General features: G+C 42.2%; 1 protein-coding gene across 1 annotated transcript; it reads right to left on the bottom strand.

Moving 5' to 3' along the window:
• Positions 1-1315: 1315 nt before the first annotated feature.
• tbc1d9 (TBC1 domain family, member 9 (with GRAM domain)) lies at positions 1316-23467 on the bottom strand. The gene is made up of 21 exons (XM_085409669.1): positions 22696-23467; positions 15274-15384; positions 13258-13376; positions 12718-12946; positions 12186-12447; positions 11880-12087; positions 10123-10329; positions 9884-10048; positions 9637-9787; positions 7722-7936; positions 7513-7630; positions 7153-7438; positions 6870-6999; positions 6561-6659; positions 6325-6393; positions 5592-5832; positions 5358-5423; positions 4890-4976; positions 3616-3684; positions 3356-3459; positions 1316-3270 (listed from the first exon to the last, which is right to left on the bottom strand). Exons 1-21 carry the CDS (start codon positions 22814-22816, stop codon positions 2485-2487), a joined length of 3843 nt encoding a protein of 1280 aa, XP_085265795.1. The 5' UTR covers positions 22817-23467; the 3' UTR covers positions 1316-2484.
• Between the last annotated feature and the right edge of the window lie 676 nt (positions 23468-24143).

Below are 24143 nucleotides of genomic sequence, written 5' to 3'. Positions count from 1 at the left end.
ACCCAAGGTGAGATCTAAAACCTGCAGGACACCGGCCCTCGGGGCCTGGAATTGCCCACCCCTGCCCTGAACAGTGTGACACAGGGCTATCACAGACCGATAGCAATTCAGTGAAGTTACAATCCCTGGTGAGCTTAACCCCACACATGTCTGTGAGGGGAAAACAGAGAACCCACAGAACATCTCCACACAGAGAAGCCCCAGGAACTTACTGCTGTGAGGCAACAGTGCTAACCGTGGCATGAAAAGGCATGAAATTGCAAAAAGTAATGGCAATGTAAAACGTACACTAATAATAAACACTGCAGATTAAAAAATGTTGGGTCGAGTTAGATAAATAGAACTGAATGGAGAAACTCAAGCCTTTTCTGTTCCTCCCTATATAAGATAATTATAAAGCACAGCTGAAATGCCCGAACATGTGTATACATACACTTATGATGGTGAACATTAGAGGGAGTGTAAGAAAATACAATTAAAATGTATTTGAAGAGCCTGAAGAAAACAAATTCTAATAGATTAATTATTTATAGCTCTATCATTTGTCTGAGAAGAGACAATCCTCACAATCAGCAGAAAGTCCTGCTGTAAATGAGCTCAGTGAGCTGTGATTGGTTAACCTAGGCCACAGCCCCACAGTGTGCGGTCCAGGAGGGAGAAAGAGACGAACTGTAACTGAGTAAAAGAGTACACATTCATGTACTCTTTCACCACAGACAATCAAAAACACTGAACAATCCAGCTGCACAGAGTAGTACAGTAATCTGTTACCAACAGTATTTCAGGAACTGCTGGTCTACAGCGATTTTCCCCACACAGCCTAATTTTTGCAGATAAAAAAAAAAAAAAAAAGAGAAAATATTCAGCGAGCAGCAGTTCTCTGGTCAGAAATGCCAGACTTTACTGTGCTTCACAGTCACCAAAGTTCAGTTCAGCAGAGCAACTTTGGGATTAGGTGGAACAAAAGACTCAGATCATGGATCAGCTGTGTGATGCCATCATCTCAACATAAACCAAAATCTGTGAGGAATGTTTCCAGCACATTCTTGAATCTCTGTCATGAAGAACTGAGGCAGCTCTAAAGACCAAAGGGGATCTAAACCGGTACTAGGATACCTAATAAAGTGTTCAGCGAGTGTATGAACAGCCCTTTGACGATGCAGTTGGTGTTTAGGATGGATTAATGGAGATCAGCATGTTAACCAATCTTCCACCAGATGGCAGTATCACTCCTTGTTTTCAGACTGTAGGCGCTCAGCAATATGAGGTCAGTGAAAGAAGAAGAAAGAAGACTGGAGGCATTTTACTGTGCAGCATTGAACCATTCAAACTGTAACTTTAATAGGATGGAGTAATATACAATGCATCAGAACCCAGAGTAATAAATTAAACACTGGGCGTTTACAATTGAAAGTATTCACAAAAAAGAACTTTAATTTAAAAAAAAAGCAACGTAAAAATGTACAGAGCATAAAGATAAAAAAAGTTTTAAAAAAGCAAAAACAAAACAGCTAGCCTGAAGGCAGGGAAACATATCTTAGTGGATTTTGCTGTAAACATAAAGAGAGTGCAGGCTCTTAACGGCATTTTAGTGTACTAATCATTTTCCTTGAACACACAACTTTTTTTGATTTCCTGAACCATCGACCAACACTTTTGTCTGTAGTAACGAGGCATGACTGGATGTCTTCTTAATTAAAAAAAAGAAAGAAAAACTGTTTATGTGGATCATTTTTCTCCTTTCCCCATCATTATTTTTATTAGTTTAATTATACAGGTTGGTTCCTACTAGTTATTATAACTGGATAAAATGAACTGGGGCTTTTAAAAGGACCGTATTTTGAAAGTTAACATCACAGAAAATACAAATATGCATACGAAATTTGCCAAAGTGACACACTGTGTTAAATTTATAGAGGTGCTGAAATAAGTTTACATGGAAACTCAGGAAAAAAAATCACTCTTATGAATTTTCATGGGTTTTCTTTTGTGTTTTTCACATTTTCATCCACTGAGAAACAAAGAAATGTTTTCATTAGCAGCCAATGGAATTCGTAAAGTAAGGAAGCAACAAGTTTGATCGGATATAACGTTAGGTGATCGTACGCACTGCAGACTATTGATGTCCCAGTTTGGAACTGTACTGACATTTACATCTACATAGCCTAAGAGTAATAGAGATTACAGTATTAACACCTATGCGTGATATTTTATAAAGTACAGCTACGACGTACACGTGGATTTCATCTGAGCGAACCGTAATATGCATGTTCTGTTCCTTCTCAGCTGGACAGAGTCTAGTGATTGTTGTAAAAGTCTTTAATTTATTTTAAAATACATTACTAAGAGAGGTTTTGGTCCCATTCATTCAGCTATTACTCACACACACACACACACAGACACGCTTACCTTCATTCTCCTTACAAAACACCACTGATTTATACTCTTGTTTTCCTTTTAGGACAGTTCTTTAGTGATAACTCCTCACCCAGACAGCGAGATCTCATAGTCACTTGTTGACAACAGGGGGCGCCCGACTTTCTTGGCATTCTTGGCGTTGGTTATGCGAGCGGCCACGTCCACTGGCTTCTCAAAGTACCGCACGAGAGCCTGCTCGGTGAGGACGGAAGCCAGGAACTGCTCGAACGTGATGGCCCAGTCTTTGTCGATGCTCGTGCTGTGAGGCAGGCCTCTGTCGTGAGGCCCCCCGCCGAGAGGCCGGTTGCTTCTCTCGCCGTTGGAGCCGCCGTCGCTGCGCACCAGCACTGTGTCGTCCGCGATGTCCTCGCACTGCAGCTTCTCGTCCATCTCGTGAGAGCCCGCGCTGAGCACCGAGTAAGATGACATTGAAGTGTCATCTTTGGTTTCGTCGTCTGAGATGAGCATAGCCGAGGAAGTGCCCGTGTCTTTAGGGGACGAGTCCTCAAGCTTGATGTCTTGCATAGGGGGCAGCTGCTCGCTGTCTTCATCCCCCTTTCCCTCCTCACAGGGGCTCGGCTTATTCTCAAGACCTGCAGGGACAAAAATGTCCCCCAGCTCCTGGACCTCCTGGGTGCCTTTAGGATCTAAAACGTCTCTCATGCACACGCTCGGCTCCGAGTTCCCCTCCTGGTTGTGGTCCTTTCTGAAAGAGGAGGAGAAGAGCTTTCCCACCTCTCCCATTTCCAGCAGCAGACTGGTGACCGTTGCTGTAGCGTGATAGAGCTCTTGCTCTGCCACATCTTCACTGAACATGCTGTAAAGGGTCTTGCAAAGCTCGATGAACTGGCTCTGCAGGACAGAAACATTAAAAACAGGTCACTGATGGCTGTGTCTTCACGCTGCTGAGTAATCTGTGCAGCAAATGAAGTCTCACCTGGTTCAGTTTCGGCAGGTCTTTTGTGTTTTCCCGTTTAGGTCTCATCTCCTGGTTCCACAGTTTCAGGTAATGGCGGTAATCAGGAGTGTTCAGTTTCTTCACTGCAGAAATGGACAAAGAATGTGATCGTTCACCAGCTTAAATCATACTTTTTTTAAAAGGAAAATCTAAGAGTCCTTTCAACGTGGTCATGGAAGAAAAGCATGAATAACACATTCAGACCTATATGCAGTAATACATGTGACCATGTTATTTACCTTTCTCAGTTTTGAATGTCACTCTGACAAAACCATCATCCTTCTCATTTCTGCACTTTGAGTCATGGCCTGAGAAGAAAGAGGAAGGTTGAGGTCAAACAGTTGTCTGATTACAAATTCTAATTTATTTATATTTTAAAGCATGCAGCAGCATTTGTAGTCCAGAGTTTGACTGAGCCATTGTGACTCCTTGATTCTTTTCTTTTTCAGTCAGTCTGTTGTAGATTTTCTGCTGTGCTTGGGGTCATTGTGCTGTTGCATGACTTAATTTCAGACAAGCTTTGGCTGTCACACAGACAGCCTCACATTTGGGTCTACAATACTACATACTACAAGGTGCTATGGTCCTGCTGCTGCTAAACAAACTGAGATCATCAGTTTTCCACCACCGTGCTTGGCAGTTTGTATGAAGTGTTTTTGCTCATATGATCTGATTGGCTTTTGTTAAACATGGTATCAAAGGACTTTGTTCCAGGACTCTTGCAGTTTGTTCAGATCGACCTTTGCAAACCTAAGTCATTGTGTCATATTCTGTTTAGAGATAAAGAGGCTTTCCCCTGGTAACCCTTCCAGACAAGCTACACTTTTCAGCCTTTTTCTACGGCACTGCATTAACAAAACTTCTTATTTTACAGAACTGCATAGAGGCCGATGGAAACTCTTTTTCACAAGACTGCAGAAAAGTATACGCACTAGAAAGTTACCACCAAGTCATTTGACCACAGATTTGATCTGCGCCTGTTTACTTCTCTAAACTTCATAATAGCTAAGAGACTCATGCTCAACATATTCAAAAACAGCATCATGCTGTGGACCTTCACTCACTCACGCAGTTGTATAGTTCTTATTTAGCGCTTTTCTACTCTATTTGAGCTTGTTGTGCTTTCTTACTACAAGCCTCATTCACATGCATTTATACAGCAGTTTTTTCCTACGCCCAACAGCTTTTGATCTAATAGATTGTAACTGGGGCAACTTGATGGATGCTCCACCTGCTGAAACACACGTGTAAACTTTCATTTGTGTTGCTGTTCCTTCATAACGGTCAGTGTGCACAACGTGCATCCAAAGCCTTTGGTCCCAAAGAAAATACAACCACACTATCATTTGCAAATCACATGATGTGAGGATCACGTGACTAAGCATAACCACAACAGAAGTTTCACTCGTGCAAATATCATGAGAACCACGCCAAGTTATCATCATTATGTAGCATAATTCCTCACGCAAAAACAAAACAAATCTAAATCCCAACGAAAAGAACGAAACCTCACCGACGGATGTTTCCGGAGTGATGTCTTCAAAGAAGTACTGAGTGGCTTCAAATGCAGAGTCGGGTTCTTCTTGTTCATGAGTCATTTCTGTTAAAGAAGTTAGGATTTAGAATTCAACTTGATATCCTCAACATGTGGGATCGGACAATAAAAGCTTAAAACAACTGCTCCAGACTAGTTAAATGCACGAATAATGGACCTTTGGTTTCTATGACAAAATGTTATGAAAATCCAGAAATAAGGGTGCATTCAGCTAAAAGCTTTCAGGGTATAATTTATATCAACAGGGGGTTTCTTAAAGCGGGCCCTTTAAAAAAAAGCAATTTCCACAGTGAATGGAGAGAAAAAACAAAACAAAACACATAAATCAAGAAGCATAACCATTTCTCTTTCCCATTTTCTGTACAGCTAGTGTGAAATCATTTTTAGACCTTCTAAGGTCACCACAATGAATCCAAACACACTCACCAGGGAGGACATGCATCTTGTAGAGCAGCTTTAGCTTCTCAGTGAGGTCCCCGTGACACAGAACACCTACAAACAACCAAAAGCTTTAGAGATCTGCCACATTACACCTCCAACTACCTCCAAATTACAAAAACAATTTGCTAGCTGAACATCATCAGTCATGTTATAAGCTGTTAACTGTATAGAGATAATATTGAGAAAAATAAGAATTGATTAAAAGCTTACTGTACCTACCCAAACCGGTGATAAACTCTCTAAAGTTGATGAGGGCATCTGCGTTTTGGTCAAGAAGACGGAAGAAGCGTACAGCCAGGGGCTCCGAATGGGCTCCATTGGCCCAAGGGAACAGCAGGTTGAAGAGACCCTTAAACTGCTCCACGTCGATGCGGTACTGCTCCAGGTACGGCAGGCTGGGGTCATGGCGCTCTGTGGGGTTGCTGCTGCCGCCCCAGTAACAGCTGGTTAGGTGCTCCGCCTAAAGAAATTATGAAGAGGAGTTAAAAATGAAACGATAATTAGTTAATAAACCCCCCCCCAAAAAAACCACACATCTTATACCTTCTCATGTATTTTGAACCTGAGTTTATCGGAGACTTTAAGTGTAAATGTATCTGTCTCTAAAGCTCATTGGGTCAACTGTAGCCAGTGCTACAGGTTACAAATACAATGGACGTGACAGTCGTCAAAAAAAGCTTGAGACATTTTTCATAGTGCATGTTTGAGGTGTATTTTTTCACCCCCCCCTCTAAAGATGAATGTATTTAACACAATTCAGTGGACTACATACTGAACTTGGAGAGAAACAAAGTATTGATCCTATTGCACTAGTATCAATCCAATACCAGTATTAGTATCAATGTTACTGATATTTGCAGCGATCGGCCCACCTCTACTACACAGACCTGTGGTATAAGCAAATTGTAAGCACAGCTTAAATCTATAGTCACTGGATTTGTCTTTAACTCACCTTGAAGAGCACGTAGAGCTCCTCCAACTCATCGATACTGAAGTCAGTCTCTGTTACAATGGTTCTGACCTGAAACATTATATAACCAAATTAAAAATAGAAGAGAGAAAATGAAATTCAGGGTAAATGTAGGACAGACGATCAGATCACTCTACTGGCATTCTGCCCAAAAGAAACAATTAAAAACCTCTCAACACATTTACTTAATTCCAGATTCTGTAAGATGATCTCCTCACCACATTGCGTTTAGTTGTATCCTCGATGGTTTGGATGACCCTCAGTCTCTGTTTGAAACGCATCTGTTCAATCACGTCGGCACGAATGGAGCCAAATTTCTGACAGAAAGGGAAAAAAAGTGAAATAGGTCAGCTTGGCTGTGGTAAAACGATGTTATCACAGCAAAACAAAAGCAGAATCGCAAAAAATGGATTGTATCAGGTAAAAGTCCAAACAAATCCCATAAAAGTCTAAGTTCATATCTTTGGAGTGAATTCAGATAACCAAAACCAAACTTAGAAACACGCGTCATGATCCAGGTTTATTACCTCGTAGGAGCTGCGCACGAGTTTGAAGATGTCCACCTCTGGGTGTGGTTCTCCATTGTCTGTGAGTAAAGAGTGCAAGTGAGGGATGGGAGGGAGGGTGCTGTCCTTATTGGTCACACTGTCCAGATACCTGCAATGGATAAGTTTTAAAAAGTCGGTGTCAAAAATGATAATCATGGCTGATTGACGTGTGTAAAAGATACTGAATCTAACAATTATTAATGATGAAGAAACACTAGAGAAAAATCACTGAATAAAAAGGAAGTGCTTCGTCTTTTCTTACCTCCCCAGTACGGTCATGGCCTCCCCATCGTCCTTGCAGCCCAGCAGCTGGTGGATGTTGGCGTGCAGCACGGAGAGCGCCAGCTGAAAAATGACTTTGATTCCATCATAGAAGAAACAGTCGACCACCACCACCGCGCTCTCGAACGGCATGACGGACAGGAAGAGGGTGAGGAACCAGGAGAGCGAAATAGTGGAGATGACACCAAGGTCCTGCATGCAGTCGTAGAGCTGAGGAATGTACTCACGGGCCAGCTCCTCGAACACACCCTGATCGACCAGAGCTCCTGTACAAGAAAATAATGTTAAATACACAGAAAACAAAAGTGAAATAGAGAGAACACGACATCCATATACTGACCCACAACCCTGGTATTGTAGTAGTCAGGCAGCATCCTCTCACAGAGCGCCACTAGCAGCCAAAAAGCCTCCTCTTCTTTAGCGTAAAGCAGCAACACCGACGTAACAATATTCATGGCCTGTGGAATCGAAGAAGAGAAGAAGAAATCAAGCATTGTCAAGGACTGCTGATTTTTCTGCCGCTCCAATAAAAAGCAAGCATGCGAGCACCTGACAGTATCCGATGTTGGGGTTTCTGAACGCGTAGGCAGTGAGGACCCTGCGCAGGGCAGCGATGCCCATCTCGTTCTGGAAGGCTGGGTGCTCGGGTAAAGAGCGGTGCAGGTCCCGCTCAATCTCCTCTGTTGCCAGGTTGTATTTGCCCATCGATTTCTCCACCAGGTCTTCGTAATATCCAGGGTGGGTGGTCATCTCGTTGATCGCTCCTGTGAAAGACAAATTCGAGAATTAAAGAAAAACACAGTAGGGCAGCCAATCTATGCCAAACCTAACTCTGATTCATTGATTGCACATGAAGAGGTAAGTGATCTAATATATTTACTTATAAACTTAAATAATCTAATACATCTTTTAGGCGTGTGATGACAGCTGTACTCTCTCGATCCCAGACAAATGGAATTACAACAGCTGAACAACCAAATGCATTAATAAATAATTTAAAAAATAAAACAAACAAAAATAGTAGTACAAGCATTATCATATGTATTTCAACTGATTGTGTAATCATCATAGCTCTGATCTGAAACCTGATTTGAGTAAATGAACAGCAAAAAAAAAAAAAAAAAAAAAACTGTCTGTAATACAGATTATTCTTATTTGGCATGCACATACTGTAGCTCAGAGACCCATTTGTAGGTTTACAATTGGCCTCCAAGTCATCTGAATAAATTTGCAGCACAATTACACACATTAAAGTCCTCACGGACCTGTAATGTCTCTGTGCACATACTTCATTAAACACGCTTATTGGAATTTGCCCCAGAATAGAGCCTCGCCAAACTGGTTTTTAACCATTTGTTCTAAAATGAGACACACTTTGGCAACAGCTGAATGATTCAATGGAGCACGGTAAATTGTCGTCTCGGGATAGATTGCCGTGAGGAAAACTGCTTTCAGCAGCAACAAGTAGGTCATAGAGAGTAGGAGGAGGAGCTGCTGCTTACCAGGCTCCAATCAGGTGAGGATGAACGCAAGCTTGCTAACAGGAAAGTCTGGAGCAAGTGCATACCTAAACGCGTAACATGTTGTGACAGTTAGGAGCCTTGTGTAATCTGAAGCATTGCAAAATGATGTACAAGCTTTTCCACACAAATTCAAGTGAGATCTGAGATTGATTTTCAGACCACCCCCCCCCCACCCACCCAAAAAAGAAACGAAACAAAAGGGAAAAAAAAAAGGTCTCTAAACCATATTTACTCTGATAATCAGACCAAAGTTTTAATCCCAGAAAGAACATTTGTACATTTATTTAAATGTGTGGCTGATTATTTTCTTAGAAACTATCACTGTGCACATCAAAATCAACTAGAGTAATAGACAGTGCTTAGCAAATTTATCAGAGCTAAAAACGCTAACATTTTAGAAGTTTGTAAAACATAAAAAGGTTTAAAACTAAAATCTTATGTGAGGCCTCTCAGGTACAGTGTACCATTTATTTATTTGTTGCTAGATCCAGACTGACATCAGCCATTTGCCGATACATTGTATCAGTATCAATAACTGCCAATAAATGATAATTAAAACAGTGAAGAACAGACAGAAGAAACACCCTTCAACTGTTATGAGTGTTGTTGTCGCACAGTTTTACCACCAGAGGGCACTCTGCAACTTCCTCTTGGCAACTGGTGTTTGGAAAGCCACAAAAACAACAATCAGCTGATCCAAACACAGCCTAAAGGAATAATCCATTGACTTGTGACCATAAAAAAACCCACTTTTTTAAACTCCTTTGTGTTATTATCGTATGAAGCACTCACCAGTAACTACATATAATACATTTTTTATGATACAAGTTTATTTATAGGGTCTAAAAGAAAAAAAAAATGTTATCGACCAATATGTCAGATTTTTAAAGTACCTAATATCGGTTGGGCTCTAATTTTGCCCACCCTGAACATTTCCTCACCGGAGAAAAGCAGCCAAAGCTCTCCCCTCATACTCTCGGGAATCCCCTTGAGAACGAGTTCCTTCGTCTTCTCTGTGCGGTACATACACACCCCCTGTCCGTACTCGGTAAAGTGGTTCTTCCATGCCTGCTCTTTCAGAAACTCCTTCGCCTGATTGGGAAAGCAACAAAAATTTACATGCAGCTAGCATCAATCCACCGTGCAGTTTAATTATAATGCAAAAAAAGAAAATGCAATTTATCTCACCAGCTTCGGATTAAACTCTTCCGGGGAATTGCGACGATACATGGTCATGAGGGCTTGTGTGGCTGTGGGCACGCTGCTGTCGTTCAGGTTAAATTTACGCTCGCCTTCTGAGCCCAGACTGTGCTGAGGGCTGCTGGACAGCAGGGATCCATGCTGGGAGTAAACCTGGAGATAAATCTTATTCAGCCTTTGAAGCTTTAACCTGGACGATGTCACAGTGACCGAATGAAACTACCTACCTCATCATCTGAGCTGTTCAGGCTGCTAGTGAGTTCTTTTTCCAGGTAAGTCTTAGAGGTGGTTTGTTGCAGGAAGTCGGATAGTCTCTGCACCAGGAAGTCTCGGTCTTTCAGGTTAGCAAACAGAAAGGTCATGCGATTCTTGGTGCTGATGGAGAGCGGGCTGGGCAGCACACTGGAGCTGTCTGCTTTTTCCACGATGGTCACCTGCAGGATGCCGGGAGTAAAATTTTAGAGCAACAAAGACCAAACAATGTGTTTAGCTGCACATATTTCTCCATGTATGCAGCTATGGAGAGTCACAGTCACACTGATGGAAAAATGTCTGGAATAGTTGGATCTTGGAGATGATTTGAATATTTGACGAGGCTGCATTGTATTTAAGTCTCCAAAATGGCATTAAATGCAGTTTAAAGTAACTTTTTTTTAAGTCAAAGTCAAAGTCAAAGTCAACTTTATTTGTCAATTCTGCCACATGTACAGGACATACAGAGAATAGAAATTTCGTTACTCTCAAACCCTAGATAAAATAGCAATGAACATTTAAATATAAGAGAATGATTAAAAAATGCAAATAAAATAATTAAAAAGTAAAAATTTAAATAAATACAATACAAATGAACAAGAAAGCTATACAATATACAATATACAGTATTCAGGTAAGGGTAAATGACATTGAGTGTAAACCAGGCAGAGTAGTGCAGAGAGAGAAGCCGCTGCGTGTGCACGCGCCGCCATGTTGAAAGGAACAGTTGAAATGCAACACTTCATGCTGAACTTTGTTTACAGATTGAGATTCAGTCATTAAATGATGTTGACTAATCAAAATCCATCAGATCCATCCAAAGATACAGTTTTCATAGTAAGCCAGATCCGAATCAAATTCCAGTTGCACAATGAGACAGATCCAGAAAAGACGTCTCATCAGCTACGGCTGTAAGAGAGCCACCGTCTGTCAGTGAAGACTGACATCAGATATAATTATAACTGATTAAACAGGGAAACATTAAAGCAGAGTATTTCTTTAAAACGTATTCATAAACTTGGGCGTCCATGCCGCCCACCCAACCACACCGTGGGGTGACGACAATAAACCATCAGCTTTTTATGGCTGATGGGGAACAAATAGGGGAGATTTCTAGGTATTTTACCTCGAGTGGGGAATGTCCCTTTGGACACCGTCTGAGGTCACTGTCCCACTATTGACCATGCGAGTCATCACATGAGTCAAATTAAGAAATACATCACAGGGGGTTAAGCATGAAACCACAGTGAGACCTCGCCTTACCCCATGATGTGACCTATTGAGGAACGGCGCCGGGGCTGAGGTGCCTGGGGATTGATCTCAGGGATCCATTTAGGTGGCAGATAGCTGGCGTTACATACCTGGGACTCTCCACTCTCCTCACATCCTCTAAGCGAGGTTGTGACATTTGAAACTAGCTAGAACTTAGTGACGAAGCTATACACGAATACAGAAAATGACTCCTAAATGGTTAAAACGCCAGTCTACAGCTCTCAGTGAACGAAATGGATGACAGCGATTCAGCATGACAGCTGCATTATGTACACACTGTGTTTAAGAGCAGATGGGAAGTGACAGCCCCCCCCACACACACACACACCAATATCAGTCAGATAAACGACTGTCAAGCCGCTTATTTGAGCTTCAAGTTGTGGGTCTGATTTTCAAGATCTGCTGTTTTTCTTGTTTTTATTTTTATTCTTTGAAGCTGTTAATAAACAGAATGACTCACCTCCCGTAGGGGGATGATGAGGCTACACAGCGACTCTTCCTTGCTGGTGAAGCAGATGTAGTTGGTGGACACAAACATCTGTCCCAGGATGTGCATCTTGTTAAAGGGAGTCCACAGGGTGCAGTCTGTGTGACCGTCCAGTTTTTCATCTTTGGGCAGACGGAAGAGTGCTCTGTAGCGCTCGCTCTTAGCTCTCGCATCCAGATCTCTGAAAGATGCAAATTTCTCACATAAGATAACAGAAACTTGTAGATATTCAGTAGTTCTAAAAGCAAAGAAGCAGTAATGCTCTGCACCAGGACCTACCTCTTGAGTGCTGAGACCTTCTTGGGTGATTTCTTCTTCAGCTTGGGCAGCGAGCGGTCCTGCTCAAAGCCTTTGTTGTCGAGCAGTTGCCGCATGGCGATGTTGGCCAGCTGCTCCGCTAACTTAAAAGTCTCGTTGATGTTGAGGAAGACGGAGAAGAGGTGCTCGTTGGTACGCGTGCTCACCTTGATCACATCAGGCAGAAGAAGGGTGGCGCTCTTCTCCAGCTGCGTGATATCTGCCCAACGCACCACCATTTTGACTGAAAGTAAGAAAAAAAAAAAGCCCCCCCAAAAAACAGGACATACTTTTAATATCAGTGAACTAAAGTAGCATTAAATATATGGTTTAAGCTTTGTGAAAGGCTATAACTTCAAAGAATATAAGAAAAATATAATGGCTTAAGGCACAACAGCGTTTCACGATATAATCTTGAAAAGACTTGTTCAGATCTCTGCAGGTTGAGGTCCTTTCGATAAACAGGAAAAAAATAAGACATTACTGAAGACAGTATAATTGGGTAATGTCCAACCTTCTTTCCCCAGCAAGTACGAATAGAAGCAGAGGTGGTTGATGCTGAGGTAGAGCCATCCCTGCCGAGGCACCTTTCCCTTCCAGTAGCTGCAGGAGTAATAGTTGACCAGCTTCTCCTCTTCGGGCATCCCAAACAGTTTACGAAACTTAGCGCTAGCCTCCTTGAACTTGTCTGTGTCATCGTCTTCTTTGACATCGTGGTTCTTGTTGTACTCCGCTATGATACCCTGCAGCATGATGAAGAGAGACAGCACAACAGGCATGAGGTGAAATGCTTAGGGTGTATTACAAATACCTCAATTTAAACAAAAACCTCTGAAGGTTGTTGGGTTTTTGCAGACAACCCACACATCCACATTGCTGTTGTGGACTCATCTGCACTACTTGCTTTACAACAAGCTTTCTTAAAGTTAAAAGTGTTTAGTAAAGTGATAGGAGATGTTTTCTCATAGACTTTCTGCAATCCCAGGAGTCGCCCCCTGCTGGCCGTTAGTAGGAATGCAAGTTAACCTCACGATTGTACAGTCAGAGTCATTACCTGGACCTTTCCTTTGACAAACGTGGTAATGTCATTCTCATTCTCAAAGATGGAGAGAGTCTGCAGCAGGTTATGTTCCAGCCACTCCCAGTGCTCTGTGATCTCTTTGCGGGAGGTTCCTGTGAAAGCAATCACAGTTCATATGAAGGCGTAATGTTTCAAAAGTGATACAGAGGGTTGTTCCCCAAAGCCACACACACATGTTTTTAAAATATGTTTTTCTATTTTGTTTAAAAGCCTCCCAGTAGATATTTTACCTCTTCAGCAGAGCACTGCAGTTAATAAGACAGGTAAATAAGGACGGAGGTATCGGTGAAAGTCAAGAAAACAATTACATGCTCTTTAAAAAAAAAAAAAAAAACCCAAAACAAACAAACAAACAAAAAACAGAAAGGATATCATGGCAATTTAGTTAGAACTGAGCAGTGAGATTAAAACTGGTCTTTCTGGTCATGGGAGAAATTGATTGCAGTAATGGCTGCTACTGTGGGCCATTATCCCTGAACACTGCTGCAAAACAGCCCTTCAGTGAGTGCACATTGACTGCATTAGCCATGTCTGCCAGGCTGCTCCACTCGCCTGCCATCTCTGGGGGGAGGAATTAAGAACTGGGAGGGGAGGAGAGGGAGAGGCGAGGGGAGCCAATGGCATTTCAGAGCCAAGCAAGTCCTCTGTAGGCCTCCATTTCAGATAGAGAGCAGAAATGGTACTCTCACATTTGTATTTGGTAGATAACGACCTAATTAAATACGCTGTTACACGTGTTCAGAACAAAATCCGTTTGCCTGTTTACCAATCATGCCTCATCTTCATTAAGTGTGACATTAACTCAGCTATCAGAGCAGCCTGCTCGGCAGTTGTCTATGTGATTAATTTCTTTAAACTCCCTGAAGTTTGGAGAATTGATATCACTCTCGCTACACACAAATAAAATGTCCACAGAAAGGCTGCCAAACCAGGCAACATTTTTCCAGTCTGTGTGAACTGGTTTAGCCTCGGTTGCCTGTTCTCAGCTGACCAGACTGGTGTGGTCTTCTGCTGCTGTAGTCCACCTGCTTCAAGGTTCGAGAGATGCTCTTCTGCATATCCTAAGTAACAAGTGGTTACTTGAGTTATTGTAGCCTGTCAAAATACTCCGACCAGCCTGTTGATACCAACAACCAACCTTGTTCAGAGTCACCTAAATCCCCCTTCTGCTCGATTTTGATGGTCTGTTTGAACTTCTGCAAGTCATTTTGACATAAACTCAATACATACTTAAATGGACTGAGTAGCTGATCTGTGATTGGCTGATTAGAAATTTGTGTGAATAATAATAAAAATGTTTGCTTGGAAAAGAGTAGTTACTGGATGTAACTTATTAGGTCCCTAAAGCAGGCTTTGGGGTTGCTGAAGTTGTGGCTTCACTTTTGTCTGTGCACTTCTTTGCGACTTGCTTCCAACTTCTGCCTGTGTGTTATGATCAGCAGTTTTCCAGACCTTTAGGAAATTGTAATCAATAATGCAATTAACACAAAATTAAAATGAAATGTCTCAGAAGTCGTTCAGCTCTATTAAGAAGTGCTTATGCATTTCTTAGCCCAAAGCGGGAATATTTACATACTTGGTTTAATATTGGTGCAAAGAAGAGTTCTGCTTCTAAAAAGTGCATTGCTGCTAAATGGCATGATTTACTGCCACAGTCTGTGGTAAGTAGCAGATTGGACTACTGTGAGAACCTGATGAGAATCACAATGAAACTACATCAAGCAATTGGCTGAAAACCACAGATTCTTGCACCGTTGCCCGTAATCCTTTAAAACCACCAGCGCACAATGTAACACCTTGCATTCAGCAGCTAACATGGGTGACAGCAGCAAGGTAAACCATCAGGAGCTGCGTGAAAGCTGGTGGTAGGATTGCAGATGGGTCTGCAGTGGAGTGGCCCACATATGTGATGCTAAAATGTGTAGAATTGGTGCACAACATACATTTTCAATTGTAAGTTTGCTTTTCTTTCAGTTGTTCTGCACGTACCATGAGCAATGATCCAGTAAACTAAAGAGTCAGGAGTCTGGTAGAGGATCCTGTACGGGGCCATCCGAGCGCTCGAGTCCAGAACAACATCCAAGGTCCCAACAAGCAAACCTGCAAGAGCCCAGAATACATTTACTACAGAAAGAAGTCTGTTAGGCGGCAACACAAAAGTCCTGCTAAAAATGTGCAACCATGTGCATCTATACACAAATAACATGTATTTACATTTGTATACCATGCTGTTATGCTTAAGCAAAAGGGGAAAACCATGAGGTCTTGTGGTTTGAGTACAACAAAAACATCCTGTGGCTAAAAACATTTCTGCTCTGCATTAAACGCTTTCACTTTTTCAACCATATACCCACCCGTGATCTTTACGTGTGGTCTGACAGTTATGATTGTGCCGGGTGAGAAATGACTGCATATAATCACACGTTCTACACGAGCCATTCTGCACGAGGCATTTATGAACTAATGGCCTTAATAGTGGTTAATAAGTCAGTTAATAATTTATAAGTCAGTTGTAGCCCATTAGTGTGAACCCATCAGGTTTATCAGATTGCATAAAACAACTGACCAGCAGGGTGTTTATTCTCCTATTAAATTTGCCTTTTGACCTCCAAGTGTTCTTTACAAAGGCAGACCCTCTATATGTGCCTTTGGATCTTAAAGAAACTAGAAAAAAACACCGGTGATTTTATCAGAATTCGCTCTGTGGGGATGCCAAGGTTTGCTTGCTTTATTTTACCATAAGTGTAAAAGGTAAGATATGCTGCTCCCTTCTGCTTTGTTTCTGACTTTTCTTTTATTAAGCTGGCTTTCTGGGCTAGTTTTCTACTATTCCTAGGCTGGATTATTATAATTTCCTAGTATCAGGATGTCTGAAAAGCCTTCAGTTGTTCCAAATGGGTGCAACTCGAGTCCTAACAGGGACTGTTGTGTTCTTTTTGCTGGTTCTCTGTTGGATTCAGAAGTAAATTTAACATCCTTCTCCTCACAAACTCCTGATATCCCAGCAGGGCACTTCAGTTCTTGAGACTGCAGGCTTACTTCTTCCTCGAGTCTCTAAAAGTAGAACAGGAGGCAGAAGCCTTCAGCCATCAGGCTCCTCTCCTGTGGAACCAGCTCCCAGTTTAGGTCCAGGACACAGACACCCTCTCTATTTTTAAGATTAAGCTTCAAAGTTTTCTTTTTCATAAGACTAATACTTCAGGCTGGATCATCTGACCCTGAATCGTCCTTCAGTTTCCCAGCTATAAGCTCAGGCTGCTGGGGGAATTCCCATGATGCACTGAGCACTTCTATTCTTTAACCTACACATGAATTTTTGCACGACGTGATCCCCCCCCCCCCCCAAGTTTGTTGTTTGGTGTCTCTCTGTGCCTTTCTTTTCTCTTCTGCAGTCAGCCCCTCAACCCATGTCGGAGACAGGCAGCCTCCCCGACTCTGCTTCTGCTCGAAGTCTCCTACATTAAAATGAAAATGGTAAAAATATCCCCCAGCATTGCAGAATCCTTACTCATAGGGTGTCTTTGGATTTCTATCAGTTCTAGGGTATTTGTCTTCCAACACAAAGTGTCTTGAGACTTCTATTGCTGTGATTTTTGCACTATATTAAGCATAAAAAAATTAAGTGCCATGAGAGACAGGTTATTTTTGTTCTGCTGCTCATCAGAGCACACACAGTATGAGTCACACAGACAGCAAGAGAGGGAGGAGGGAAACGAGACAAACGAAGGAAGCTGAATTTTCATGGGGGAAAAGCAGTTTGAGAGAGAACTAATAAAATAAGCACATCTGCATGGATTAGACTCACTGACCGCTCTGCTCTCTCATCTCTGTACTCATGTAAATTCTGCCTTTCTTTTTACAGTCCTACTTATCAGTTCCTCTTACCTCTCAAAAGCAGAACAGATCAAGAAGCCTCATCAAAAAGCTGGTTAACCTGACTGATATCTGCTGTGTACTTCTTTAGTTACACTTATGCCAAATGTTACAGATCATGCGTAACAGCCGTTTCCTGAGAACTCCAGCCGTAGACAAATAAACAAAAATACTGACTCATACTTGCAACATCTTGAACCTTGAGAAGCGCCTGCACAAAGCAGTAAACCACCCAGAGGTGACTGGAGTCCTATACACCACGAAACCAGTGAGATAATCCACACTTTGGTTTACCCCGCTGAGAGAAACAGCAAAACTGTTATGAGTGTGAAGACAACTTCCTCTTCGACACAAGAACGTTGACGAGGTTAAAAAATGCACACCTCAGAGAGGACTTTAATGTGTTAAATAATCAGCATTTTGTAATTTGTCTCAAAAATAGATGTGATAGGTAGAAATTCAGTGTCCAAGTATGAACTCCTGGAGTCTGAGGAGGGGAAAAAAAAGAAAAAGAAAAAAGAGACTCAGTTGTGTGTTGCATGGTATGAATAGCTTAGCCTGAGGAGGCGTCTGCTTTGAGGTTTAACGCAGGAAACTCAGGTGAGACCACTGAACTTCTATGACCACCTTGAGCTTGGTTCATATAGTTTAAAGTGAAACCCAAAGCAAACAGCAGGAAAGACAGTTGTTCAGCTATTTTTGGACCCATTTTGCCAATTTTTATACAATACTGTGCAAAAGTCTGTAGCCACACCTCATTTCTTTCAATTTTGCTACATAAGTGGGATACAGGTGCAGCAAATTAATGAAATAGGCATGGAAATACAGTATATACGACAAACAAAACTGTATAAGAATTTGTATAACTCTAATGAGATCGAAAGTCAATAATTGGTATTACCACCTTTATTCCTCAACACAGCCTGAACTCTCTTAGGCCGTCTTCAGGAACAGTTCTCCAGGCTTCTTGAAGGACATTCAAAGCTCGTCTTTGGATGTAAAGATGATCCCACACGTGGAGGTCTGGATAGGCCAGTCCATAGCTGTAGACACTCATTGTTGTACCTCTTTCCTGATTTCAGCCCAGATCTTGTGTAATGTGGCATACCTCAGTCTTCAGTCTTATGAAGATCTTCTTGACAGCCAGATTGATTGATCAGCTCTGGACTATTATTTCTTAAGCACATAACTTTCAGACACTGTTCATTTGTTGTGGATTATTTATTTATTTTTTTTAATTTTTTTTAGACCTACCACTTCTTATTCTGTTCTCCACTTTTTTCGACTTCTCAATTTAAAAGTTTAAAAAGCACACCATAGCAAGATAAGCCAGTTTTTTGATCCAGCAAAACAAATGATGTGCTTTTACAACAGTAAAGGTTGTCTGTTATGTGTAGACATAACACTGATTCATGTCTTGAGTTGGTTACTTTTTTTTGGTGCTTGAAAATTCATAAGTAGCTTAAAAAAAATCCTCTAAAAATGATCAGGTAGAAGGACCGGGCTCACAATGAGCCAGTGTCTCAATGAACAGCCTGGAGAACTGTTGCTCAAGAGTCCTTTAAAAAAAGAAGGAAAAAAAGAGAAAGTCTATCTCCTTGGAAGCAAAAAAATACAGAAATGAATATTGTGACTTTCCGCGGCGCTGTATACAGGAGATCAGTCATTTCACCGTCTTTATCGCGATAGATCTTTTATCAAGTGTACGATAAGCAACCCCAAAAACCACACCCCAGCAGCATTAACTCATCAAACCAAAGTTCATGTGACTGCTTGTTCCAAATCAAACCTCTGCCTTTACGCTGACATTTCCTTCCACAGACTGAAGCAGTGGGTGCGCAACCAGCATGAAGCTGTGTAGCATCCAGCATGTGGCTGGAAAACTCAGAGCAATCATCCCCTGAACTGAAATCATGTGATGTTTTGTGCTTCTCCGCTCAGACACAATCAGAGATCCTCATTGTTAGAGGGAAACAAACCACATTCTCTGAAACATTAACGCATTTCACTCAGCAGAAGAACAGGAAACCAAGCTGACAGCACTGGTATAAATACATTTCTCCATTGTTTACATCCTCTTTCTGCTTGGGTGAGCAGAGTCGGAGGCCCTGCTGGTGTGGGATTTTATATTAAGCAAACAAAAGGCCACAATCTTCCCCGGAATTACAATCAATACCGTTTCAGATAACAGAAAGCCAAGACAAGGCTGGATCTTTATCTTCACCACATGAAATGTTTCACTGCATCAATTTAAGATATTAGACACATTTTTCTGCTTTTCCCTCGCCACATCTCTCTGCCTGCTCACATCAAAGACTCGTCTTAAAGCACAAGATAAGGGAATCTGTCCGGCACGACACACTTGCACCAGGCAAACATTTACTTATTATCAGGTTGTGAAATAGTGTGTTGTACTTGGTGTCATTTTATGCTAAAAGCACCACTGTCTACATACCACTGAATATGCCTATTGTGTAACGAGTTTCACAATAGGCATATTCAGTGCTTTTACATCTGATAAAAACACATTTTGTTGTGCATTTTTAAATTTCCTTCCTTTCTGAATTTCATATTCTACCCTGTTACTGTAAAGGCTGATTATACAGCATGTGACCATCAACAGTTCAACACTGAAGTGAGCAGACTCCTCCCAGCCTGCATTATATGTGCAGCGCTGTTAGCTCATATGCTGCAAGTACAGCTTATACACTGTAAATCTGAGATTCCCAGCCTTTTACAGCTCATTTGGTAGCCCAGCCGACTACCTTTATATCTTAAACTGGTTCATTTTCACAGTTGTGATAAGCATGTAGAGGAAAAAGCAAATATTACAGGAAGGCCAATAAATGTGGTACTTTTTGCATTCTTACTATTCTTAACCACTACAGACCCCGTTTATGAGCACCCACACGGCTAACATCTTTCATCCTACAGGCTTTTCTTGAGTCTTCAGTGGCTCTTTGAGGGGTTACAGTGAAGAAGTGAGAGGTCTTTTATAATGCTGATAAAAAAAAATATTTAAAAAAAAGAGAAAAACTGATGTGAAAGTGGCTCTCACTGTGTCGATACATCTTCCTCTTCTTTTGGATGTATCCAGCCTTATATTATCAAAAAGGGTTAGTTATCCGTTTCTCTACATACAATGCAGAAGTTCTGCAACTGCTCGTGCAGGGTTGGTCCTCATATTTTATGATGCTGACACCCATAGACTCACATAACCCAAAGTTTTTCTGAAGCAGCTAAAGCAAGCACATATTTTCCATTTTCCACCTCCCTCCAGCTCTGAGACATGGGAGCTGCAGCTCGGTCAAGATGAATATGCTGATCTGTAAAAGGCTCGAGTCCGGTGCTGCTGATGGCTTCTCCTACCCCTGAAAGGACTGAGGGCAGTGCCAGTGTCACTGGGTGCTGCGTGCCAACTGGCACACAATGCAAGTCAGCAAGCTCAGCTTTTACATAAAAATGACATCATCTTCCAGCACCACTTAGCACACTCTGCATTGCCACAGCAAGGACACACTAGAGACCGAGAAGAGAAGGCAGCGGGTCTAATTATCAATATGATAGCAGGTCATATTACCAATATTAGTGTCTAAATCTGTAATATTCGTCTTTTTCTGGAATTGAGAAGAACCCTAATGTTTACCGGCCTCCTTTATGGGAATAAGGCTGGGGAAATGGTGACGAGATGACACAAATATGCCTGCGATCAGATATTATACTATTATACTTATAATACTTGCATCTCTTTATTTGCATTTAATTTAATAGACTGTGTTAAAAAATGAATTAAAGTCCGTTTATTCTGCCTAAAACTGGTTTCTGTATTACATATTCAGGAAATTCACTGTAACATTGATCCACCAGATAATTACAGCAAATCTATGCAACACAAAATCTTGCTGTGTTGTGAAAATCTCTAAAGATTTTTAAACGGAGCCACTATTAAGACGTGTACGGTGGGATTTGTCATTTTAAATTCACAAGACGATCATTTGTCCAAGGACGACAATTATACTATACGTTCATGCGGCTCTAATGACTTCAGATGCACTCAGCCAACGCAGGAAAAGGAGAAAAGCCAGCCAATTAAGTTTTAGTTTCACCTTGGACCGTAACACAATTACATTTTTACTACTTTTGTGGGAGCGTCATCAGCAGGACTGATTATCTGTGCAGCCTCTGCGTTACACAGCCCCTCAGTGTTTGAAGCAAATAAATTTCAGCGTACTACACTCCGAGGTGAAACTAAAACTTGATTAGCCGAGCACAGTGTTTATCTGACATCACTGAAGGCACGTATGAATTCAACTCCTGTGTCGCTCATTACAGCTAAACTGCTCGTGCAGGACAGTTATCGTGTTAATTGTGTTCAAAGGCTGAAGGTGTGAATGTGAAAATCTGTGGTTGTCTGTCAATCTGCGTCAGACATCCGCGTTGTACATCCTGGATCGACCGAACCAGGATGTACCTCACTGCCTTTTACTGTATAACAGTTGAAACCGGCCCCCACCTCACCTACTCCTCAGTCACAGTGGTCCTCAGAGATTTCAGTCTTGTCACAGTTCAAGGTGTTAGAGCTCAGTGGGCGGTGACACTGACTGACAGAGAGTGAGAACTGATGAACACCGATTACTGACAAAAGCATCACTTTCTCTTCAGCTCTGGATCACAAGGAGTCTGAGCAGCTGTTTAAGATGCTCCTATATGAAACACATCCCCTGAACTAATTTGAATGCTGCTATTTCATCACAGAATCACCACACACAGTACAATATCCCTCATGTACGAAAACTATGTAAAACAGTCTTCTTTAAGTTCTAAACTGTTAAATAAAAAACATATCCTGCCATCACCATAACCTGTCGCTCTCCTGTGCCTCCTGCTTGACCCATTTTGGATGGAACAAGCTAGGAGGGGGGAGGAGGAGGAAGAGTGAGAGAATGAAGCAGGGGGAATGATTCAGCATGAGCAAGCAAACAGACTCAAACAGATTCACTGTTGCTGAGGCTTCACAGCCATTAGCAGCTGCACAGCTGAAACCACAGTTGCAATAGTTGTTGTTGTTGTGATGGATGGAATCTAATTTCCACTGCAGGCAGGAACACCCTGAGACATTTTAAACCATATTATGGACCTCCAATATGGGTGGGTCGGTGGGTGGAAGTTGTGTAAGCAGACAGTAGATCCCACACACTGAAGGATCTGCTCTTTGCCCCCCTCCCTCTGTGTGATGTCAGCGCCCTAGGTCGCAGTTTGTCACCGGCATGAAGGAGGTCTGTGAGAGCAGCAGGCTCAGCTTTTCTCCCAGGAAGACGCGACCAGGTGAAAGGCCGTCTGGCAGCTGCTTGGTCACGTGCTCTTCCATTTTATTTATTTATTTTTTGCCGTCCAGCATCGACTTGCGGTTAAGCCTGACACACTGTCACCGTGCAGCTGACCATCACCTGACCTTTTTCTCTTCCCAAATTTACACTAAATACTGGATTTTTCCCCCTTACGGAGTCATGACAACAGCTTACAAAACATGGTACTCACCCGCCAGTCCTCCGCCTCCATCCCCGTGGCCCTTCCGTTTCTGGAGGATGAAATACGGGTTCGCTCTCTCGGTGATCCATAACGCGCCAGCAAGTAACACATCTTCGGGAGTGACCCACATGCTGCTGTGTTTATTATTTTTATTATTATTATTTATTATTTTATGGGGACATCGAACCCCCGGGACTGCTGACGGTGACCGTCAAACTGGTCTTACCGGGACGTGTGATTGTGTTTAGATTGTGTTGTTATTTTTAGATCACTAAAGGATCGATGAAGGCCTGATCGTCTCTCGAGCAGCTGCAGGATCTAGTATTGGATATCCAAGCAAAAAGAAGCGCAAGCAAGCGTGTTATAATTAAACCTGGCAGGCACGGATCGGTCGGGTTCGGCCGATCCGGACTTCACATTTCGTGCACGCAAACCTTCTCCTGCAGCAGCAGCCTCCTGAGCCCACGGAGGTCTTTTAAACAAACAGATGTCTTTGAGGAATCGTGTGCAGCTTCGGCTCTGTTTGTGGGCGCACACAGGCGCAGTGCTGATCAGTCTTTGTTGACCATGCTCCGCGGCAGGTGCGATTCAGTCGTGCAGTGCTTGCTTGCAGAGAAACGCACGACACAGTCACCACGGAACGGTCTATATGGTCCTTTCGGCCGCGAAGTCCACGTCCGCGTGCTGAGGTCAGGCGACACTTGGACAAATGAAACGACAATAACGCCGCGGTCCTCCTCTCCGTGTCAGCTGAAGCTGCTGCCGCACGCAAAATAAAGCACGTCACGGAGCGCGCGACGTCAGCGGGAGGAGGTGGAGACGCACACGGAAATACCGAGAGAGCGTGTTATTGTTTCTACAAACTCACATTGTTTATTGTAGTTTTACTTTAATGTAACCTGAAGAAAACCCCGAACAAAAAATAAAACAAAAAATAGAGTTTTGTTATTTGATAAATGGTTAAATATCCAAATCAACACAAGCAGAAGGAACAATCCAGCTATTCAGAGAGAACCTGCATGACAACATTAGACCTTATCCCCGTCCCCATGTATTTATTTATCAGACATGTGCATCTGGTTCATGGAGTTGACAATTTGCCAGTCGAACACAGCACAACAAATCCGGCTTTGTGGTATAAAAATCCATTTTAATAGAGCATAAATCAGTTCAGACACCACGCTGGGTTTACATAAGTTTCTGAGAACAAACCCGGTCTGCGTGCAAGTTTGAGCTCATTTTCTGACAGTCTCTCTAAGATGTGGTTTACCCGCTTGAACTGAGCAAACTTATTTTTTCCTGAACCTGACTGCCGATTTAAAACTGCAACGAAAAGAAAAGAAAGCTTTCTGGTGATCTTTCGAAACTTTAAGCTTCTTAATTGTGTTAATTAAAATAATTTGATTGCATTTATCAAGCGGTTTCTTCTTTTTAATCAGGACCACAACATTAATTAA

The sequence above is a fragment of the Rhamphochromis longiceps genome, linkage group LG6 (assembly GCF_057381845.1).
Source record: "Rhamphochromis longiceps isolate RC_006_pf linkage group LG6, R_longiceps_female_GT1.1, whole genome shotgun sequence".
Lineage (NCBI taxonomy): Eukaryota > Metazoa > Chordata > Actinopteri > Cichliformes > Cichlidae > Rhamphochromis > Rhamphochromis longiceps.
Note: the sequence above shows the minus strand (reverse complement) of the source record. Positions and strands in the feature narration are given on the sequence as shown.